Genomic DNA, 22867 nt, shown 5'->3' on the forward strand with positions numbered 1-22867 from the left:
CCCTCTAAAACCAGCCTGGTCGACAAGCTAAAACCAGCCAACCAGCCAAGGCTGGTTTAAGCTGTTTTTAGAAGGGTTGCTTAGCCCATTGGCTGATTATGAATTGCTTTAAGAAAAAAAAAACACTTAATTTAACTTTTTTTAAACATAACACATGTTGTTTCCTTGTCTAGAAAATGCTTCTTGATATAAGATTTCAGATATTAGAACTAGAAACAAGAAAACAGCAATAAAATGTGGTGATTTATGGTGAAATTTATGAGTAATAATACAGGCCTCATTATGTAGTAATTCAAACATGTTTATTTTGATGTCTCCTGCACATGTGAGATTCTGCCCTAAACACTATGGGCTCTATTTTAATGATCTAAGCACAAAGTCTAAAGTGCATGGCGCAAAAACTTTTAGGGCGTGTCCAAATCCACTTTTGCTGTTTTAAGGACAGAAAAAATATGCTCTGCACCCTGGCGCATGGTCTAACAGGGTTGTGCTTATTCCCTTAAGGAGTTTTGGTTGTGTTTTGAGCATAACCTGCATTAAACCAATCAGAATCTCATCTCACATTCCATTTTGAGGGAATCAGTTGCGTCGCGCCATTGTGCATTTGCTATTTCCATAGTGGACTTTGTAAGTGGAAAAACTGAATGCTTCACTAGCGAGAATAGAGCACTAGAGCATGTGCAGCGTGAGGATAAAGAACGAGCCTCCTCCATTCAGCCTCTTTACTTTCTCTCTACTTTCCTGGATAAGGAAACGGTGGAAACTCACTCCACTAAAGACATCCATCAGCCTACATATTTAATTTAATTTCGTTTGTTAAGCGCAGAGATTTGTTTTAAAACTATTTTGAAATCCAGTTTTAATTTCCAGCAAACGAATAAATGAACAGTAATAACAAAGTGGTCAAAAACTGAGTTATATCATCCAAACACGCGTCCTCATCTTATGCACCACAGGTGGACAAATCTCACTTGCTTTTATTAAATCAAATATAAATCTGCATATAATAAATAATACTGCTAATAATAATAACAATATGCAAATGCTAATTGACATGAATGAACTGAAAAAAGCCCCCCGAGGTGAAGAAGGTACAGAGGGAGTGGTTTTTATATTCATGTAGAAAATAATCCTTTTAGTATCATTTAAACCTTTATTTGTTTTCATCTGTAAAAAATATTTGTGTGTTGCGGTACATACTGTGTGTATTCAGCAATGTGTAAGTGTTTAGACCTGCATAGACTCATAACTAACGCGCTCTGCGCTTGAGTTTAGACCAGCTTTTAGTTGGTCAATGGTGCTGTTTTTCAGTTTCTCAAGTTAGCAACACACTAACAATGCTCCTTAACACACCTCCTTTCCAGACCAGCACACCCATGAGTCCACAAAGAGGTTCAAAATTGATTTGCTATTTAAACAATGTGGTGCAAAACAAGAAAATTAGGGTTCTTGCACTGCTCTGAAAATGCAAACGCCTGATTGCGCCGGGTGCATGATAGGGTCCTATAGCCTAAAATAAGATTTTACAATATTTTATTTTTCCTCAATTATATGTTGTAGACATTTGGTCTGCTCTATCAACACATCATGGTGTGTTCACATTGAACCCATACTCACACATGCTCAAAAACACACACTGACGCAGATACACACACACTACCAGGGCCAATGATTGACCACACTGGAAAACACTGACCTACACTGGACACGCTCCACAGTACTTCACAGAAAACATATTTACCTGCAGCCATGCTGCTTTTTCAAATGAATCAAGAGGTTATTCTGCAAACTTTCCAAACGGAGCTTCTGTAGGACATTTGTAGGACTTTGTTTTTGTTGTTGGCTAAATCAATTTGAGAACTTGCAAACACTAATACTCTGTTCCACTACAAACTGGGTTGCCTTGGTGTTTATTGCACGCTACAGTTGGTTATTTATTTTATTTATTATTTCATTTTTTATAAGCATATTTTAAAAGGGGCGGCACGGTGACTCAGTGTTTAGCACTGTTGCCTCACAGCAAGAAGGTTGCTGGTTTGAGTCCCGGCTGGGTCAGTCTCCTCCAAAGACATGCGCTATAGGTGAACTGGATAAGCCATATTGGCCATAGTGAATTAATGTATGTGTGTGTGAATGAGTGTGTATGGGTGTTTCCCAGTTCTGGGTTGTGTCTAGAAGGGCATCTTCTGTGTAAAACGTAAGCCTAAAATAGTTGGTGGTTCATTCCACTGTGGTGACCCCTGATAGATAAGTGACTAAGCCAAAGGCAAATGAATTAATTAATAGTAAAGATGTATACCCTGCTTAAAAATCCAGCTTAAACCAGGCTGGTTTTAGAGGGGTTTTAGCCGCTTCCAGGCTTGTTTCCAGCCATTTCCAGCCTGGTCTTAGCTGGTCAGGCTGGAAAGTGACCAGCTAAAACCAGCTTGACCAGCCTAGCCAAGCTGGAAGCCCAGCCAAAACCAGCTATATCCAGCTTAAACCAGGCTGGTCAAGCTGATTTTAGCTGGATTTGGCTGGTCATTATCCAGCCTGACCAGCTAAGGCCAGGCTGGAAATGGCTGAAAAACAGCCTGGAAATGGCCAAAACCCCTCTAAAACCAGGCTGGTCAACCACCTAAAACCAGCCAACCAGCCTAGGCTGGTTTAAGCTTGATTTTTCAGCAGGATATTTCTAAAATATATGGCATGCCTTTCCCTGCATCTACACCGATGCATGATCACATTCTGCGTATTATAAGTGTTTTTGGCCACTTCAAACCCTAACCTTAACTCTTTATATTAGTTTTGAAAGCTTTTCCAGCAGTACTTTTCATCAGTGACGTCCTTATAGATAAAGTAAAACATCTTTAATTACAGTGGTCATCCTAGATATGCAGGGGTCTTTGACACTGGGAGTCTAGGTTTTGGAGCAGATCCATTGGGAGTGTGTTTTTCTGCTATCATTGTGGTTTATTCAACATTTTTCTCCAAACCAAGAAAGGAATTCCTAATCCTCTTTGATCAAAATGATCAAAACATTGCTCATTTAGAAACAAGTTCCTCCCGCATCAGTTTTAATTATGTGGAGATACATGTAAGGAGATTCCAATGACTACGTTTACAAGGACATCAGTGATCTAATAATTCACCTTAATCTGAATAAGACAATAATATGATTAAGGTGTTCACATGAGTTGAATTTTGATGATGATGAATACATAGTTTAATAATATCATTATGTCAGTATTCAATGCTAGATTCTGCCAGCATTTCGTGCAGCAGCAGTTGTGTTTATCATGGCACCATATATTATTTTGGGTGCTTATTTTTAATTTTGCGTAATCTTTCGACTGCAATTTCTCAAACTTTGCGTGCAAACAAACAACGGCAGATACAAATTCTCAAGCAACAGGCCACCTCTGCCGTCAGATACTATAGGATTTCATTCACTAACTTTTCATTCATGCCCCCGCAACAAAGGTAGAATGCATAAGAATATAATCATGGTTTCCCCCTCGAACCAAAAATCTGCTCTCTTGCTTGAAGCCATTCTCATTTGTTTGTGCATCCTGTCACAAAACATAGTGAAAAATACCACAAAATGGTAATACTTTAAGGCAGGGGTGTCCAAACTCGGTCCTGGAGTGCCATTGTCCTGCAAGGTTTAGGTCCAACCCCAATCAGACACACCTGGGCTAGCTAATCAAGCTCTTACTAGGCCTTCTAGAAACATCCTTGCAGGTGTGTTGAGGCAAGTTGGAGCAAAAATCTGCAAGACACCGGCCCTCCAGGACCAAGTTTGGACACCTCTGGTTTAGGGTGTTTACATGTCAGCACTGTACTTCAATAATGCCAGTATAACAGGAATAATCCACATATCTTAATTCGGTATCTGTTAGTTCGATTATGACTTTAAGGTCATCAAAAATCACTGATTACATTGAAGACTCTTAATCAGACTCTCAATCAAGTGCACTGACTGCCTGCTTTAATCCTTAAGCTTTATTTGAACGATTATAAAATAAACTATGTTGTTCCACAGCTCTAGGGCCAGTTCTTCTAATAATAGGTTGGAACATTTACACGGAAAACAAGGCTTAAATTTCTGCAGAGTTGCAACATTGATCGAGAGATTTGATTGTGTTACCTGATCCTTCCCCGCTGCGGTCCTCCGGGAGCTCCTGCAACGTCAATCTCCACTCCAGAGGAGCATCGCAGGGCGTCACCGTCACCAGCAGAGGAGTGTTGTCTTCCTCCACCACAAAATAGTACCTGCAAGAGCGAGGCAAGTTAGCAAAATTAGCCACTAAAAATGGAGCCTTTTCATAAGACTGAATAAAAGGTCATATTACTGTTAATTTTTCCATACATTGGGGATAATAAGTATTGAACACAGCGTGAATAATACTTCTAAAGGAGCTGTTGACATGGAATTTGGCAAAAAACCAAACAATACAAACAACACAATCCTTAACGTTAACGTTGCGACCTGCCCAATCAAGCAGTATTGACCAGTTTGCTGTCGAGAACTTCTCAGCCGCTTTTGATTCAAGCGAGATTGTTGACATTCAAATGACATTGACGCTTCGTTAAAGTCGTTTAATGAACATTGCACCATGTTACTGGACACCTCATCAGGTCACCCCTAAGACATTTTTCTCTGGTCGCCACTGCCTGTGTCATTTCATTTCATTACACAGAATGTCCTGTTTACGTACGTAACCCAAGTTCCCTGAATAGGGAACGGAGGCGCGTGTCTCCACTGCCACAGCACCTGATTCTCCAGCTGGGAGCTGAGCGATCGGCTCTTCAGCAGGCAAAATTCTGATGAGCTAACTCGCACAGACGACTGATATAGCCTTAATTGGCTCATTAGTTTCAGCTGTGGAGCTAAGCTCCGCCAATTCAATTGACATTTCATTGGCCAGTTTTTATATCTTTAGAAATAATTGGTCGTCTAAAGCACTCCCAAAGTCTGTTTATACAAACACACATAGAAGTTTCCATATGAAGGGGAACTTCATTTGTAAAGTAGTTAGATTTGTTTTCTTTGCATATATTGATTTCTTTGTTGTAATCAACATCCCGGGAAAATTTCAAGTCAGCAGCACCTTTACAAATATGTTTTCTGAGAAAAAAGGTGATGTGTTCAATACTTATTCCCCCTATTTCTTAAGCCTAATAGCACCATCATGGAGTTTTTTCTTTCGTTATTTCAGCAAATTGTAAATAAACTACTTGTTTTACTCTCCTATTCACTCCCTGCTGAAAAATCCAGCTTAAACCAGCCTAGGCTGGTTGGCTGGTTTTAGCTGGTTGACCAGCCTGGTGTTAGAGGGGTTTTGGGCATTTCCAGGCTGGTTTCCTGCCATTTCCAGCCTGGTCTTAGCTGGTCAGGCTGTAAAATGACCAGCTAAAACCAGCTTGACCAGCCTAGTTTAAGCTGGATATAGCTGGTTTTGGCTGGACTCCCAGCTTGGCTAGGCTGGTCAAGCTGGTTTTAGCTGGTCATCTCCCAGCCTGACCAGCTAAGACCAGGCTGAAAATGGCTGGAAACCAGCCTGGAAGTGACCAAAACCCCTCTAAAACCAGCCTGGTCGACCAGCTAAAACCAGCCAACCAGCCTAGGCTGGTTTAAGCTGGATTTTTCAGCAGGGCTGCGCTCTAAGTTTACCAGCTATGATGACTAACACTACTGAGAAACCTGGAAATGTGAAAAAGATCCATAATCTACACCACAATTCACTACACAGGAATTAAATGTGACTCATTGTATGTTTTATAGCAGATGTACTCTTTTTGATGACTATGCAAAACGAGCCATCTGTAAGCATTTATAAATAAAAGTTTTATTCTTTAGGATTATAGTCATATCATGGCCTGAAGAAGCACCTAAGACTGCCATTTTAATGTGAATGTGCATAATGGTGTTGCTAATTTAGCCAGCTGATGCAGTCTGTCTTTAAAAGTACTTGAGGTATATTAAAACCCGTCCCAAGACACAATGTGCTGAAATTAGAACTTGCTGGCCTTTCAGAGACCGCTACAGAATTAGGACCATATTCCCCAAACACAACGCTGCTACATTAGCTATGCTGTCTCAACACATTTCTGCTAACCGTTAGCGGTTTTAGCACCATGCTGCAACTGAATTAGCAAACTTTTGGCAACATGGGAGATGTCTTATAAAAGGTAGTGGACTTCAGATGTGTCTTCTGACTGGGTTGCTAGACTGCTGTGTATTACAGCAGAGTACACAGCATTGTGAAATCATAAGGTTTACATTTTCATTTGTTAACCCTGCTGAAAAATCCAGCGTAAACCAGCCTAGGCTGGTTGGCTGGTTTTAGCTGGTTGACCAGCCTGGTTTTAGAGGGGTTTTGCTCATTTCAAGGCTGGTTTCCAGCCATTTCCAGCCTGGTCTTAGCTGGTTAGGCTGGAAAATGACCAGCTAAATCCAGCTAAAACCACCTTGACCAGCCTGGTTTAAGCTGGACATAGCTGGTTTTGGCTGGACTCTCAGCCTGGCTAGGCTGGTCAAGCTGGTTTTACCTGGTCATCTCCCAGCCAGACCAGCTAAGACCAGGCTGGAAATGGCTGGAAACCAGCCTGGAAATGGCCAAAACCCCTCTTGAACCAGGCTGGTCAACCAGCTAAAACCAGCCAACCAGCCTAAGCTGGTTTAAGCTGGATTTTTCTGTAGGGAAAAGACAAGGTTTATTTTATGCCCGGCTGACTTTTAAAAAACTACTGATAATTTCACTCTAAAGGCAGTTTGGTAAATATTGTACACAAAATAGTGGCTCATTTTTGCACTATATACTGTAGATATACATGTATAAATACATATCTATATAGTATGTGTATAAATTTATATCTTAATACTACAAATTAGCCACTAATTTGTCTGTTTACACCTGTCCAAATGCACAGTAACCCAAATTTCTAATTAGCCAATCACATGGCAGCAACTCAATGCATTTAGGCATGTTGACATGGTCAAGTCGATCTGCTGCAGTTCAAAGTGAGCATCAGAATGGGGAAGAAAGGGGATTTAAGTGACTTTGAACGTGGTAGGGTTGTTGGTGCCAGACGGGCTGCTCTGAGTATTTCAGAATTGCAGATTTTGACGCACAACCATCTCTAGAGTTTAAAGAGATCGGTCTGAAAAAGAGGGAATATCCAGCGAGCGGCAGTTCTGTGGGCTCAAAATGCCTTGTTGATGCCAGAGGTCAGAGGAGAATGGCCAGACTGGTTCCAGCTGATAGAAAGGCAACAGTAACTCAAATAAGCACTCGTAACATGATTGGTTGGGAAGTAATGCATCAGTTAATTATCTTATTTTTCCATTATTATAAATCACATTGTACAATTTATACCAAAATGTGCAGTTTCTTTTAGATTGGGTTGGTCTGTTAGAGGGTATGTAGTATACACAATAAAGATAAAATTAGATATTTAAAATCAGATATTTAAATCAGAAAGTGCTACAATTTTATTTTAAGTTTTGAGTTGAGTTGCTATGATTTAAACTTATCAACCTAAATGCTGTATTTTACACTGTAAAAACTTATTTTTGTGAGTTAATCAGGTTTTAATTTGATGTTTTAAGTCAGCTCAATTAAAGTAAATTAAAATTACTTTTAGGGCACTATACAACCTGCACAATAAGGCGCAAGACATGTTTGTCGCGATTTGATGCTATTTTCAGACCAGCACAACTCTAATTTTACCATTTTGCCATGTTGTTTAAATAGCAAATCTATTTGCGCCACTTTGTGGACTCATAAGTGTTCCAGTCTAAAAAGGAGGTGTGTTAAGGCGCATTGCTGGTGCTTTGCTATTTTGAGGAACTGAAATAAACCACATCTAAAGTCCAGCTCAGAGCGTGTTAGTTATTCACCTATGCAGGTCTAAACACTTACACATAGCTTAATACACACATGATGTACAGCAATACACAAATTTCTTTACAGATGAAAACAAATAAAGGATTAAAATGTTATACATAAATATATAAATAATATTTATATAATTACCTCAGGGGGCTTTTTTTAGTTTACTCACGACAATTTGCAAAATGTTATTATTATTACTATTATTTATTACATGCATATTTATATTTGTTTTAATAAAAACAAGTGTAGATTTATCCACCTCGTTTATTTGTTTGCTTGACATTAGAACTGAATTTAGTAACAAACTAAATTAAATATGTGGGCTAATGGTTGTCTTTAGTGGAGTGAGTTTCACCGTTTCCTTATCCACGAAAGTAAAGGAGTAAAGAGTAAAAGTAAAGAGGCTGAATTGAGGAGGCTCGTTCTTTATCCTTTAGCTGCAGATGCTCTGTTTAACTGTTTTCTCGCTAGTGAAGCGTTCAGTTTTTCCACATACAAAGTCCGCCATCTAAGCAGCAAAAACCCCATGGTGTGACGCAGCTGACTCTTAAAGGGAATGTGAGATGAGACTCTGATTGTTTTAATGCAGGTTATGCTCAAAACACAGCCAGAACTCATTAAGAGAATAAGCACAACCCTGTTAGACTATGTGTCGTGGCACAGAGCGTATTTTTTTGTCCTTAAAATAGCAAAAGTGAATTCGGACACGCCATTAATGCTTTTTGCGCCATGCGCTTTAGACTTTGCACCTAGATCATTGAAATAGAGCCCTTAAAGTTCATTCATTCATTCATTTTCTTGTCGGCTTAGTCCCTTTATTAATCCGGGGTCGCCACAGCGGAATGAACCGCCAACTTATCCATTAAGTTTTTTACGCAGCGAATGCCCTTCCAGCCGCAACCCATCTCTGGGAAACATCCACACACACTCATAAACTACGAACAATTTAGCCTTCCCAATTAACCTGTACCGCATGTCTTTGGACTGTGTGGGAAACTGGAGCACCCGGAGGAAACCCACGCGAAAGCAGGGAGAACATGCAAACTCCACACAGAAACACAGAAAAATATTTTTTACGTAAGCAATACACTTTTTTACAGTGTACATGCTGTTTTTGTGTTAATAGACAAAAATAATATTGTTTACAAAAATCTTGTTTTCCCGCATAACTTTTATACTGTTGTAAAATATAAAGCATTTAATATGTCATGCTTCTTTGAACTCCAATCAAATAAAGTAATTATAACGGCTGCTAAAATTGAGCATGTTGACTTTAGGGACACTATTGTATACTGTACACTCTGGCAAATATTTGTTTAGCCATTTCGTGAATCCCACTGTACATACACTGCCTAATGTATACAGCAGAATTGTCAAGACCAGCATGGTAGCGTGTTATTCTAAACAGATGCTTTTTTCAGACTCTCTGTGAGCAGAAACACCTTTCAACTCCCCGTTCTGTAAAATAATAATGACAGATGTATGCTAGGCTTCAATGTAATCAGCCATATTCCAGAACAGCGCTGTTCGTTAGCAGTTCGCTATAATCACTGGTGTGGACATCAAACGCGGCCGGCAGATTTGTTGTTACTATGAAGCGTTTTAAATTGCGACTAGCTCAGCATGTGTGACCATCTGTGCTCTGTATGTTCTGATGAATTCATCCAGGATCCCTAGCAGAAAAAATAACCCTGTAGCCTTTCCCTAAGTCTTTGCATGTGGTAGAGTTTGATGGACGTTGAGATGTTCGTCCATTTTAGTGCACCTGCTACTCAAAACAATGATCCATCAAACACACAAACACACACACACACACACACACACACACTTGTTTCCAGCATCTCATTCATAATGCATGTCTTACCCTCATCTAATGCACTATAGCTATAATAGATTCCATATTTCTTCTTGCCACTCACAAAGAAACATACACAATGATTACACAAAACCCTGCTGTCCCAGGATCTTCAAACGTAAAATGTAGTTTACACGACTGAAAAATGACCACACATAGACATAAATACTGAGATTAATTGTGAAGTCTGGAGTTTCTGACAGATTGTTTTTAGATTTAATCAAGAATTTCGGTGGTTAAATTATCATTTGAAATAAATCACAAAATATATACGATTTTCTCTATAATAAAATGCATACACTGCAGAAATGCTTTCCGTACTTTGTGTTTCAAGTGCTAATATCTTACAAATATGTGCTAAATTACTTTAAGCACATTAATTAAGTTTTCTTTGCACAAATACTGAGTCAAAATTAAGTGTACACAATCTCACAGCAATTCGTAACTTTTTGATTTAGTATCTAATTCGTATGAATTCGTACAATCATTTATACAATTTAGTATGATTTGCTTACACTAATGATGATTGGGTTTAGGGGTGGAGTTAGGTGCCACATTTTTAAAATCATATATTTTTGTACGAATTTGTACGAACTAGCCAATAAACTGGCACATTTCCTCATGAGATCAGCGGTACATTTCCAAAAACCATCGTTAGCCAACTAAGGTCGCAAGTTCGGTCGTTACAAACTTAGCTCATTGATTTGGCGTTTTTTTCAAATTCGTTGTTTCAACAAACTTAAATGTTACGTGTTATCGTTTGATCGTTTCATTTTCTTTTATTAATCAGCGATTCCTCCGCGTACCACCAGGTGCGGACTGGGACAAAAATTCAGCCCTTGTACTGTAGCCACACCAGCCCACATTACCACACCAAAAACAGCCCCACCCACGGACACGCACATTCACTATTTATTTTGGTGTATAGATGGCAGAATAATATGACATTCTTGCCAGATTTTGATTACGTCATGGTAACCTCGAATTATGTCGGCCCATCTTGAAATCAGGCGGCCGTCGCCAATTGGGCCAAATGCTTAACATTTATTATTATTATTTTTATTATTATCATCATAATATCACATCTAGCAAGAGATAAAACTTGGCTCCATGTAAAAACAATACATATTAATTTAAAAAAAACTGACCGGCCCACATTTAGAAACATTTGCTAGAATTGCCAGATGGCCAGTTCGTCCCTGCGTACCACTAGAAGGAAGCCTGCGTACCACTACTGGTACATGTACCACAGTTTGAGAACCACATGTTTAACACAATAATATTGTTGTTATTTTTTTATCAAATTACCTCTACGTGTCGTGTTTTTATATCCCATCACCAGAACTATTAGTTATTAATCATACAAGTGCAAGCTTCATAGCCGATCTATATTAAATGCATAAAAACCCTTGAGTGTCTGGAACTTAAAATGTAAAGGAAATGAAGCATTTTCAATATTTTTGAAAACTGCATGTTATTTATTTTCACAGCCATAATTAAAAAAATTATAGTAGTACTAGTAATAGTAGCAATAGTAATATCAGAATGGAAAAAATAATAATATTTAATCACAATAACCCAATGCATTGGGTTAAAATAACCCAGAGTTGGGTTATATAATGGGGTATTTTTAACCCAAGTATTTTAACAAAATTATGAAATGAAAAATATTCTTGACACACTTATACAAATATTTGACAGAGTATTGATGCTTAATGGCATTTTAATGACAAGTTCGAGTTGTACAACTGCAGTTGAGGTCAAGAAATACACACTCTAAAAAAATTTGGGTTAGTTATTTACCCAATGGTTTAGTTAAAAATATTTGTTGCTTTGTTGGGTTATTTTAAATGTTTATTGGGAAGTCTAATAAATAACTCAAACAGTTGGGTTAAAAATGTTGAATTTCAACAGTCGACTGATTTAACTGATACAAAATAGCTGTTTTAATATGCGTGTAAAATGTTGTTTTTGCGTTATAAAGTTTATTTAAGCACTAACGCAACAATATTGTTGTTATTTTTAATCAAATTACCTCTCCATGTCGTGTTTTTTATATCTGTTTCACGTTCATAGCCGATCTATATTAAACGGATATTTTTCAACCTCCCAGGTTTATCTCTACAGTTTTTTTAAGAAAACGATACACATATTGGAGATATTAGGCTGTCATTCTCGCATTTATGACCCAGCGGAGACATCAACCCGGTGTCGTGTCCAGTCTTGGTTAAGGTATGTTGTCGTTTTACTTAAAACACCTTCCTTTCTTAATGATGCGGTTTTTAATGAAACATTTAATGACAAACTCAGTTTGCTCCGCTGAAAATAAAAGTAATCTAAAAAATATCCATAACACAGTATCAATGGCCTTGAGAAGATCATGTTTATGACAGATTTATGACATGTTATTTTGCCTTGATATTGTCAAGTTATCATAAATAAGACAACTCAAACCATAACATCTTTTAATTAAAATTGCATTTCTGAGCAAATGTCAATAAAACTAAGTTACAATGTTCATAAACTCTTGTATTTTGGACAAGCAACATCAAAAGATGATGTATTGTTTCCCAAACAATCCCTGTTTACCATCTTTAATGACATGCATGAGGTTATTAGAAAGGCGGAACCAGTGACTGACTGAAAAACAAGAGTGTAAACAAACAACAGCTACCAAAAGGGTGTGTTTTTGTATCATCTGAAAAGTGCATGAAACACGCTTCATATTGATGACGTGTCTTATGTACACCCCCTTCAAGTAAAGTGCTACCGAAATGTGTACATGTGTGATGAATGACCTTTTGGGTGTATCCCTGAACAAGTATCCGCTGATCTCCGCTCCATCCGGCATGACAGAGGAATCGTGAAACTGAGCTTTATCCCTGATCTGCATCTGAAAGAGGCCTTCATCACGCGTGGGCAATTTCTGTCCCATCACCCCTAAAACCAGCAACACCAAACCATAACATCCACACCTCCACGTCATCCTGCAGAGAGACACACACAGAGAGAGAAGCATTAACACTTACTGAACCAGAGAATGACGTTTCATTGGTAATCATAGATATCAAGGATAATTATTCTTCACATCAATGCACAATAAACGCTTAGGTGCTTTAAATATTAGGCTCTTTAAAGGCCAGGGCTCGCAAAACTGCTAGGCTGATGTCCCAGGGTTATTATGTTTTGCAGTTGGGCTACTAAAAATTAATTGACCATGCCCATTGGGCTATTTTAACAAGAGGAAAAATAATATTGCCTGTTATGAATGTCCTTATAACAATTTAAATTGATGTATATATGTCACGGTGGCGCAGTGGGCAGCACGATCGCCTCGAAGATTGCTGGTTGGAGTCCCGGCTGGGTCAGTTGGCATTTGGTAATCTTATTTGTTTTGGTAATCTTCAATCGAAGGCTGTTTCTCAATTTGCGTTCTTGTGTCCTCGTGAAACGTCATCAATCGCTCTTGTATTGTTATTTCTGAGAGTGTACACTGTTTGTCGTTGTTTACCAAATTGCTTAGCGTTATCTTTATTTCCTATTGTGTATGTCTTGTACTTTATACTTGTACAAAGTCCATTGTAGTTTATTAAATCTGATAATCGCAGACATGAGTCTGTATAATAACACATTTCACTTCACATTTATGGTGATTTGTTTACATTTTCTTAAATCAAACATATAGATTTATAATATTATAAGTCCAAGCTTTATATGATTAATAATCATTTATTGTTAATGTACTGTGAAACTGATGAATCTATGGTGAGGTAAGTAACGTTATAAAGTATGCTGTCGTTCCATATAAAGAAGTACCCGATTTGCATCCTTGGTAGTTCGTTCTTTCAAGTCTAAACTTACAAGAACACAAGTCCGAAATGTTCGTACTTGGCATTGAGAAACAGCCAAAGTCTGACCGCTTGCTTCCATCTTAGAGTGGCGGTCATTCTGTTGACATCAACTTTCTGGTTGATCTGGTTTCCATAGCAACTGTATATGAGTATCCTTAACAAGCCCCCTTACTGTTAGTTTGCTATGAGGGAATGATGCACTAAAAACCCTGCCCATTACTCAATATTCAGTTTGAAGTACAGTTTACGTCAGAATTATTAGCCCCCCAGTTTATTTTTTCCCCCAATTTCTGTTTATCGGAGAGAAGATTTCTTTAACACATTTATAAACATAATAGTTTAAGTAATTCATCCCTGCTGAAAAATCCAGCTTAAACCAGCCTAGGATGGCTGGCTGGTTTTAGCTGGTTCAAGAGGGGTTTTGGCCCACTCTAGGCTGGTTTCCAGCCATTTCCAGCCTGGTTTTAGCTGGACAGGCTCGGAGATGACCAGCTAAAACCAGCTTTACAACCTAGCCAGGCTGGGAGCCCAGCCAAAACCAGCTATGTCCAGCTTAAGACAGGATGGTCAAGCTGGTTTTAGATGGTTTTACCTGGTCACTTTCCAGCCTGACCAGCTAAGACCAGGCTGGAAATGGCTGGAAACCAGCCTGGAAGTGGCCAAAACCCCTCTAAAACCAGCCTGGTCGACCTGCTAAAACCAGCCAACCATCCTAGGCTGGTTTAAACTGGATTTTTCAGCAGGGATTTCTAATAACTGATTTATTTTATCTTTGCCATGATGACAGGACATAATATTTGACTAGATATTTATCAAGACACTTCTATAAAGCTTAAAGTGACATTTAAAGGCTTAATTAGGTTAACTAGGGAGGTTAGGATAACTTAGGCAAGTTATTGTATTATGATGGTTTGTTCTGTAGACTATCGGGAAAAAAAGCTTAAAAGGCCCTGCTGAAAAATCCAGCTTCAACCAGCCTAGGCTGGTTGGCTGGTTTTAGCTGGTCGACCAGGCTGGTTTTAGAGGGGTTTTGGCCACTTCCAGGCTGGTTTCCAGCCATTTCCAGCCTGGTCTTAGCTGGTCAGGCTGGGAGATGACCAGCTAAAACCAGCTTGACCAGCCTAGCCAAGCTGGGAGTCCAGCCAAAACCAGCTATATCCAGCTTAAACCAGGCTGGTCAATCTGGTTTTAGCTGGATTTGGCTGGTCATTTTCCAGCCTGACCAGCTAAAACCAGGCTGGAAATGGCTGGAAACCAGTCTGGAAATGGCCAAAACCCCTCTAAAACCAGGCTGGTCAACCAGCTAAAACCAGCCAACCAGCCTAGGCTGGTTTAAGCTGGATTTTTCAGCAGGGGGGCTAATAATATTGACCTTAAAATGGTGTTTAAAAATGTAAACTGCTTTTGTTCTAGCTAAACATCATTTGCTCTGTTAAACATAATTTGGGAAATATTTAAAAAAAGAGGGAAAAAACAATTCAAAGGGGGGCTAATAATTCTGACTTCAGCGGTACATCAATATTCTGAAAACAAAAGTCTCAGCAACTTCCGGAACATGCAGACGTTTATAAATGCATTAACCATAAGGCGAACACACATGAACTAAAAGCCATTCATCTCGAATATGGACTTCATGTAATCTTGAAAGCCAAAGAAATCAATAGAGTATATCGATGACAGAGCAGAGCAAGGACAGCTAAACCATCACGAGCCTATTTAAGAACACTAATGGAGGACGTTTTATGGCCAACAAACTCCTCGTTTAGTTAAATGATCGGTTTGCGCCATCACACTACAACAAACGAACCAAACTTCAGCAGATTTGGGACGAAGAACTCAAATGAATGTCTTCACTGACCACCTTTGAAGTGCTGCTGCTTTTTTAACTCTGGGGCGGCACAGCTGGGGTAAAGGACGGGCATGCGGTGGTTGATACTGCACGCAAACAACTTTCAAGCAACTCATGAGAACATCCAGGCTCTCAGAGACACTCACAGATGCATACATCTGCTGTGCTCAGTGAAAACACACACACACACACACACACACACACACACATACAATCCCTCACTAATCACTGCTTGGATGCCTGTGTGGAGTGTTCGAGCTCACAGTACAAAAATACCCATGTCTGCTTGGTGTTAAACACCTGCTTATAACTATTCACAGATTCTCTTTCTCAATAATCTGCTACATCTGTCTTGCTCAAAAAAACAATAAACTCTTATTATTATCATCACTGCCGTATATTTTAGTGTATAACGTGATGCATTTTGTTTCATGATACTTTGATTGAAAGTTCACAGCCATCTTCATTTTTACAGACCTCCACCCCCTGTTCCTCTTGTTCAACACTGATGTTCAATAAATAATCATAGATAGTAGATAGGCAAGGCAAGGCAAGGCAAGTTTATTTATATAGCACATTTCATACACAATGGCAATTCAAAGTGCTTTACATAAACAAGAATAAAAGAAACAAGTAAAATAAAAATAAAAACAAATAATAAAAACAAAACAAAACATAAAAACAGGTAAAATGTGAAATAAAAGAATGAAGAAGAAGAGAAAAACATGATAGTGCAATCTGTCGGACGCAGCACAATGCTCATTCAGTAAAGGCACAGCTAAACAGATGTGTTTTCAGTCTTGATTTGAATGTGCCTAATGTTGGAGCACATCTGATCATTTCTGGAAGCTGATTCCAGCAGCGAGGGGCATAGTGGCTAAAAGCCGATTCACCCTGCTTTGACTGAACTCTTGGAACTTTTAGTTTATATGATCCTAATGATCTGAGTGATCTGTTAGGTTTGTATTCAGTGAGCATATCTGTGATGTATTTAGGTCCTAGGCCATTTAGTGATTTATAGACCAGTAATAATACTTTAAACTCTATTCTGAATGTAACTGGCAGCCAGTGTAAAGACCTGAGGACAGGTGTGATGTGCTCTGATTTTCTGGTTCTGGTTAGAATTCTGGCTGCAGCGTTCTGGATGAGCTGCAACTGTCTGACTGTCTTTTTAGGAAGACCAGTGAGGAGTCCATTACAGTAATCCACCCTGCTGCTGATAAAAGCATGAACAAGTTTCTCTAAATCTTCACTAGAAACAAAGCATCTGATTCTTGCTATGTTTTTGAGATGATAGTATGCTGATTTACTGACTGCTTTGACATGACTGTTAAAACTCAGATCTGACTCCAGAGTCACACCAAGATTCTTGACCTTATTTTTTGTCGTTTGACCTTTAGTGCCAAGGTACGCATTCACCTTGAGAACCTCGTCTCTGTTCCCAAACGCAATGACTTCAGTTTTCTCTTTGTTTAACTGAAGAAAGTTTTGGCACATCCAATTGCTCATTTCATCAATGCATTGGCAGAGGGTGTCAATGGGGCTGTAGTCATTAGGCTGTAAGGCTAGGTAGATCTGAGTGTCATCAGCATAGCTGTGGTAGGAGATTTGGTTCTTTCTCATTATTTGGCTTAGAGGGAGCATGTAAAGGTTGAACAGGAGAGGTGCCAGAATCGAGCCTTGTGGGACTCCACACGTCATGGGTGTCCACCTCGACCTATGGTCACCTATACTGACATGGTAACCTCTCCCTTCAAGGTAAGATCTAAACCATTTGAGGACCGTGCCAGACAGCCCAACCCAGTTTTCCAGCCTATCCAGAAGTATGCTGTGATCGACAGTGTCAAATGCAGCACTGAGATCCAACAATACCAGCACTGTTATTTTACCTGAATCTGTATTTAGGCGTATATCATTGATTATCTTTATAAGAGCGCTCTCTGTACTGTGATGTGCTCTGAAACCAGATTGAAAATTGTCTAAACACCCCCTGAAGTTTAAGAACTTGTTAACCTGGTTAAAAACAACTTTTTCAATGATTTTGCCAATGAAAGGGAGATTTGAGATTGGCCTGTAATTGCTCAATAGGGTGTTAGGCATGGGATGATAACCATGTTGAAGGTATAATGTTCCTGAGGTATAAGTGAGATTCTTTATTTACTTTTTTTGTTGTTGTTCTTTAGGACAGCAGTATTTCCAGCAGAAAAGATCTCCAAAGTTGCCGTTTACAATTGTAAAAAAAAAAAAATCTGTGTTTTTGAGACTAATGAAGACAACAGAAGTTAATAATTCATTTGAATTACAGGACTACAGGAGTGTATGTGCGCAGGTCAAATCACATTCTACTGGCCTGGCATAGGGAATGAATGAGTTTTTAATTCTGGATCCCTTTGAATGGGAAAACTTTGACAACACCGGCATAATAAGCACTCAGAACTTTTAAAAAGCACAAAGGAAAGTGACACAATGTTATATCTTGTTCAGAAAGATACAATCAAAAGTCAAACTGAGGCTTTTTGGTGGTGCCACTGAACATGAAAATCAGTTCCCTCCAGAGCAGAAGTATGGAGACAGATTAGACTCAATAATAATTCACGCAAAAGACACGATGTACACATGCGTAGCCAAATTCACGTGCATAAAATCAAATTCACGTGCGTAAAATATTTATTTATATTCACAAAAAATGTTCACGTGCACAAAATAAAAATACATTTTCATAAAATACATTTCACAAATGCAAAACACCATTTGCAGATGTATAAGAGTGTACAAAAAGTTTTGAATGTTTAAAACTTGCGAGTTCATCCTGAATGAGAATGTGCAAATCCTCTTTCACGTACGACTCCCCCTGGATACGTGTGTGTGTGTATTTTTGAGACTCTTCTGCCAGAGGCAGGGCAACTCGTACCTTTCAGCCAATCAGATGAGAGCTGTAGTCAATGACACCAACTCTGTGCTTCATTTGCACAGACTGTTCCTCTCCAGCATGGCGAACGGAGAAAGCAGCAGTAGCAGTCGCACTTTTTTCATTTATTTAATTATCTGACAATAGCCTCACTCTTTTTATCCATTATTTTGCCGCAGCTCCGCTCTTCTTATTTATTGTCTCGCAGCCTCATGAGCAGAATGTAGCCTGCAGAATGATCAATTATCATTCCGGCAACCTGAACATAGCAGTACCATTGTGGTCTAGCAGTCAGCACGTTGCGTTATCAAGCTGCTGACCCGTGTTCAATCCTAACTTGAGTTGAGCTTTTTTTTTTTTTTTCATTTTTATTGTTTAGACATATAAAACTGTAAGGTTGTTGAACATTTGAAGTTCTAAATCAGCTGTTTTCATTAAAAAGACTTGATAGTGTCATTAGAAACTGAATTGGAAATTACCTTATTTTAATATAGTCAGTCGTGAACTGAGGTGGGCCGGTCGAAGGCTTGAAACTCCAGGGCTGAAAAGGAGTCCCACTCCGCCCTTGATTATATCCAATGAATGTAAACAAGCTGCTGTTCTACTTAAAACACCTAGTGTTGTTCCTGGAGGACTAAAGTCCAGCAAGTAGGTATCGCTGCAGCCCGGAGGCCTCCAAGTTGGAGGGATTACACCGCAAGTAGGTTGGGTGACCTCCTAGTGGGAGGGACTTACACCATAAGTATGTTGGGCTAAGGTGGTATAGGTGGAGTTGACTTTAATGAAACACATCAGGATACTCTGAGCTTGGGTTTAAGGTTTGGGGTAGGTATAGAGGTATTAAAACACAAGAGGTTACTGTGAGGTTAAGTTTAGGTTCGGGGTAGGTGTAGACATTCATAAAGCACAATGTTGGACTCCAGGTTTGTACAGCCCATTTGGAGCTCAAGGCCCACCCACTTGGAGCTGGCTCTGACCTCCGTTTATACCATAGGTCTCAAACTCCATTCCTGGAGGGCCACAGCTCTGCACAGTTTTGCTCCAACCCAAACACAGCCGATTCAACTAATTAAGGTGTTCAAGACTACTAGAGACTATTAAGCAGCTGCAAGTTAGAGGTGGTTGGAGCTACACTATGCAGAGTTGCAGCCCTCCAGGAATTGAGTTTGAGACCACTGGTTTATACCTTTCTCAAGTCCAGCAGAGATTAGCTTGCCTTCATTACTGGTTGATTTGTGTTTTATTAGAGTTGGACCTATACTCTGCGGGACAGTGGGTTTCCAGAAACTCCTTATCTGATCTGAGGTCAGGAAGAGCTGACCTTGCACTGAATCTGCCTCCATTAGACTACACTCCAGGATGAATTTGGCTTTGCTGGGTCCACATGATATCCTCTTTCTATTGATTTGGTGCCATTGATTGGAGCTGAAGGCAAATCCCAATCCCCACTGATATAATCAGGCTAATGATGGCAGATTAGAGTGATACTCCGCTGTCATTAACAGCAAACGAGTGCTTGTCCTCTTAATGACCTCTCCAGGAATCCCTCCCCTCCTGCTGCCTTTATTCCTGCTTTTCTTGACCTCTTTATACCAGACTCATGTAGTACTCTCTCTTTCTCCTCCTCGGCTTTCATCCATTGTTTTTCCTCTTTTACGTTCCTTCCTCTTGCCTTTCTTTTAAAGTTGCACGTTCTCACTCCCCCGTCCTCTATACTTGAGCTTTTCACTTTGCCCAATCACGAAATCTACTTAACTGCATTTGCACACAAAAGCACTGCTTTTATCATGCGTTACATTTCCTCTTCTGTGTTTCTAACAAGAGTCCAGCTTTCTGTGGTGCACTGATTGTTTAACTCCCTCGTCTTGTTTTGCTTGTATACAGTGAGGTAGACACGCTCATGCTGGACACTATTGGGATGTTTTTGGAGTAAACCCAAGCCATTCTGATGTTTGACATTTGTGCAATTTGGTTGTTCATTTAGTCAACCATGAAGTTGTGCAAACTTTTGAAAACTGGTCTTAAGTTTTTAAAAACGATACCATTATCATCTCTATGTAATCTACCCCTGCTGAAAAATCCAGCTTAAACCAGCCTAGGCTGGTTGGCTGGTTTTAGCTGGTGGACCAGGCTGGTTTTAGAGGGGTTTTGGCCACTTCCAGGCTGGTTTCCAGCCATTTCCAGCCTGGTCTTAGCTGGTCAGGCTGGGAGATGACCAGCTTAAACCAGCTTGACCAGCCTAGCCAAGCTGGGAGTCCAGCCAAAACCAGCTATGTCCAGCTTAGACCAGGCTGGTCAAGCTGGTTTTAGCTGGATTTGGCTGGTCATTTTCCAGCCTGACCATTCTATACAGCGAGACACATGCTTTCTGTTTATACTAGAACGCGCATGTCCAGAGTGCGCGAATGGTCACGTGATATACATTTTTGGTGGCGTAGTGTGGACGGAGATATGTTCAGAGACGCTAGGTGAAACGCTAGTGTGATCGTTTTTAATCTAAAACGCCGTTTTAAAACTAAAACGCACTAGTGTAAACGGGGCCTAAATCCAGTTCAGGTTTGAAATAGGTCATTTGAGAGCTGTGGAATAAATTAATAAATGAGCTAAAAGTGTCTATGACTTGTGATACCTGACATTATCAGCAGATAACATTTGGGTAGAAATTATAGCCCTGCATCTCTTTGGATGTGGCTTGAGAAGACTAAAATTCAGCAATAGAAGAAAACAAAGACAGACAGGAACATGGATTTCCTCTACGACTTGCATTTCCCAGAGCAGAAAGGGTGCTCTTTCTAAAATAAAACATCAAAACAAAGCCCCATCTGGAACAAATAAAAGCTAATGTTTAATTAGAGCTGGGGAGAATGTCTGATCGTAATTTGGGGGGAGGATAATTTGAAGGCAGAGTCGGCCACAATCGTGTCAACTTTGTTTTGCTCCTTTTTATTTTTTTTTTGCGCATTCATTTGTTTTTACCAAATTTTTTTTTTTGTTTTGAGACCGAAACGAGGTTGTTCGAGTCCTGGATCACTTATAGACTGTGTACAAATCAGAGATGTGTGATGAATTGGGCCTTGAAGTGGTTTCGGGAGAGAGCCTGTTGTGGGAAGGTCGTAGAGTCAAGTTCATAATGTTAAACAGCTTAAAGTCTTTGAACGCAACGAGCTGTAATGTTTGAATTATCATCCCTAAACGCTTCTAATCACTTCACATGCAAGTAAAACGACAACAAATTTAATTGCAGGCGGTGCTATTTAAACAGTTAACTCGTTAAATTGAAGTCATTCGCCCTCGTTGATTAGCACTTTACGATCTGAAGAGTCGTTAAAGATAATTCAGCAACACAAATTCGTGTCAGGTGTTTCCCTAACTTCCTTTTGTTACGATTATCTCTCTGGGGACAGAGATAATGAGCTGATTGATCAAAAATTTGGAGAAGATAAGTAATTGAATGATCCGATCAGTCAAATAATAGACTGATTAATTGCCACAGGAAGTGCTAACATGCAATTCACCGAGGTGGTGACTAACAGGCTGAGCCAGGAGAGCAACACACACAGATGAGCAGCACATGTATGGAGCATGAAAGCAGCACTACTGACAGGGTGAAAGCACACACTGCACTATAGCAGCTTCCACCTGTCAATCACACTCCGTCGGCTCGGGCCACAAACAGCGGAGAGCCATCATTACCGCACAAACCTGTGTGTGGGTGTCACTTCTGTCTCGCTTGCTTTTTAAACATGTATGACTGCAGCTTTACACACACACACTGCATCCATACAGCCTATCCTCCCTATAGAGTGTTGTGAGCGCTCCTATAACGCAGAAGAGGTGCAAACGCCTTCATTTCCACAGAGATAAGGGAAACATTGCAGATTGGGTTTCAGCAGAGGCACGGCGCCCTGAAACTGGAGAATGGGTGAGCTTCTGTCAGCGCTTCCCCAAACCTCCGAACAGACATTCACTGTGAGTTTGGTCCCATGGGCTCATCATGGCCCTGTCATGCATATATAGAGAGAGCCAGGCCTGCGTTGGAAAGCAGAAGAAGTGGGAACAAAACCAAGCTCAACAGTAAAACACAATGGGGACAATGTTGGATTTTGGAGGGCAGATTTATTCAGTGGTTAAGATCATCTATGCTGACAAACCTGGTGTGAACACACCCCAAAATAATGTCCTGTTGATGCACCAGCAATTATGATATGCACAATCCTGGATTGAAGATGCAGACAATTAAAAACTCTACTTATTAGCCTGTCTGGTCAGATTGGATCCTTTTTTATCTTTTAGGACCTAACATTGGATGTCCAATCCTGGTCCTAAATGACATGTGCTATGTCCCAATTCGCATACTTCACAGAAGAGTGTGCAAGCTTTGCCCTCTCTGGTAAATACTGTACATTTAATTGTTCAAATGGTATGATCACAACTAGAAAAGCAATGATTAACCAGTTTTACTGTTAACCGTGCTTTAGTTTGGCGCGATTATTTAATCGTACAGGCTTCTAAACACTAAGTTTT

The 22867-nt window shown here is 39.7% G+C and overlaps 1 protein-coding gene across 1 annotated transcript in view; it reads right to left on the minus strand.

Annotated features, from left to right (window-relative positions):
* Window positions 1-22867, minus strand: part of ndnf (neuron-derived neurotrophic factor) — a 36071-nt gene that overhangs the window by 7169 nt on the left and 6035 nt on the right. Inside the window, 2 exon segments of the mRNA NM_001423783.1 lie at window positions 4130-4254; window positions 12534-12722. Coding sequence (NP_001410712.1) covers window positions 4130-4254; window positions 12534-12721 — 313 coding nt within the window. The 5' untranslated portion in view covers window position 12722.

This window comes from Danio rerio, chromosome 23 (genome assembly GCF_052040795.2).
Source record: "Danio rerio strain M-AB ecotype USA chromosome 23, GRCz13ab, whole genome shotgun sequence".
Lineage (NCBI taxonomy): Eukaryota > Metazoa > Chordata > Actinopteri > Cypriniformes > Danionidae > Danio > Danio rerio.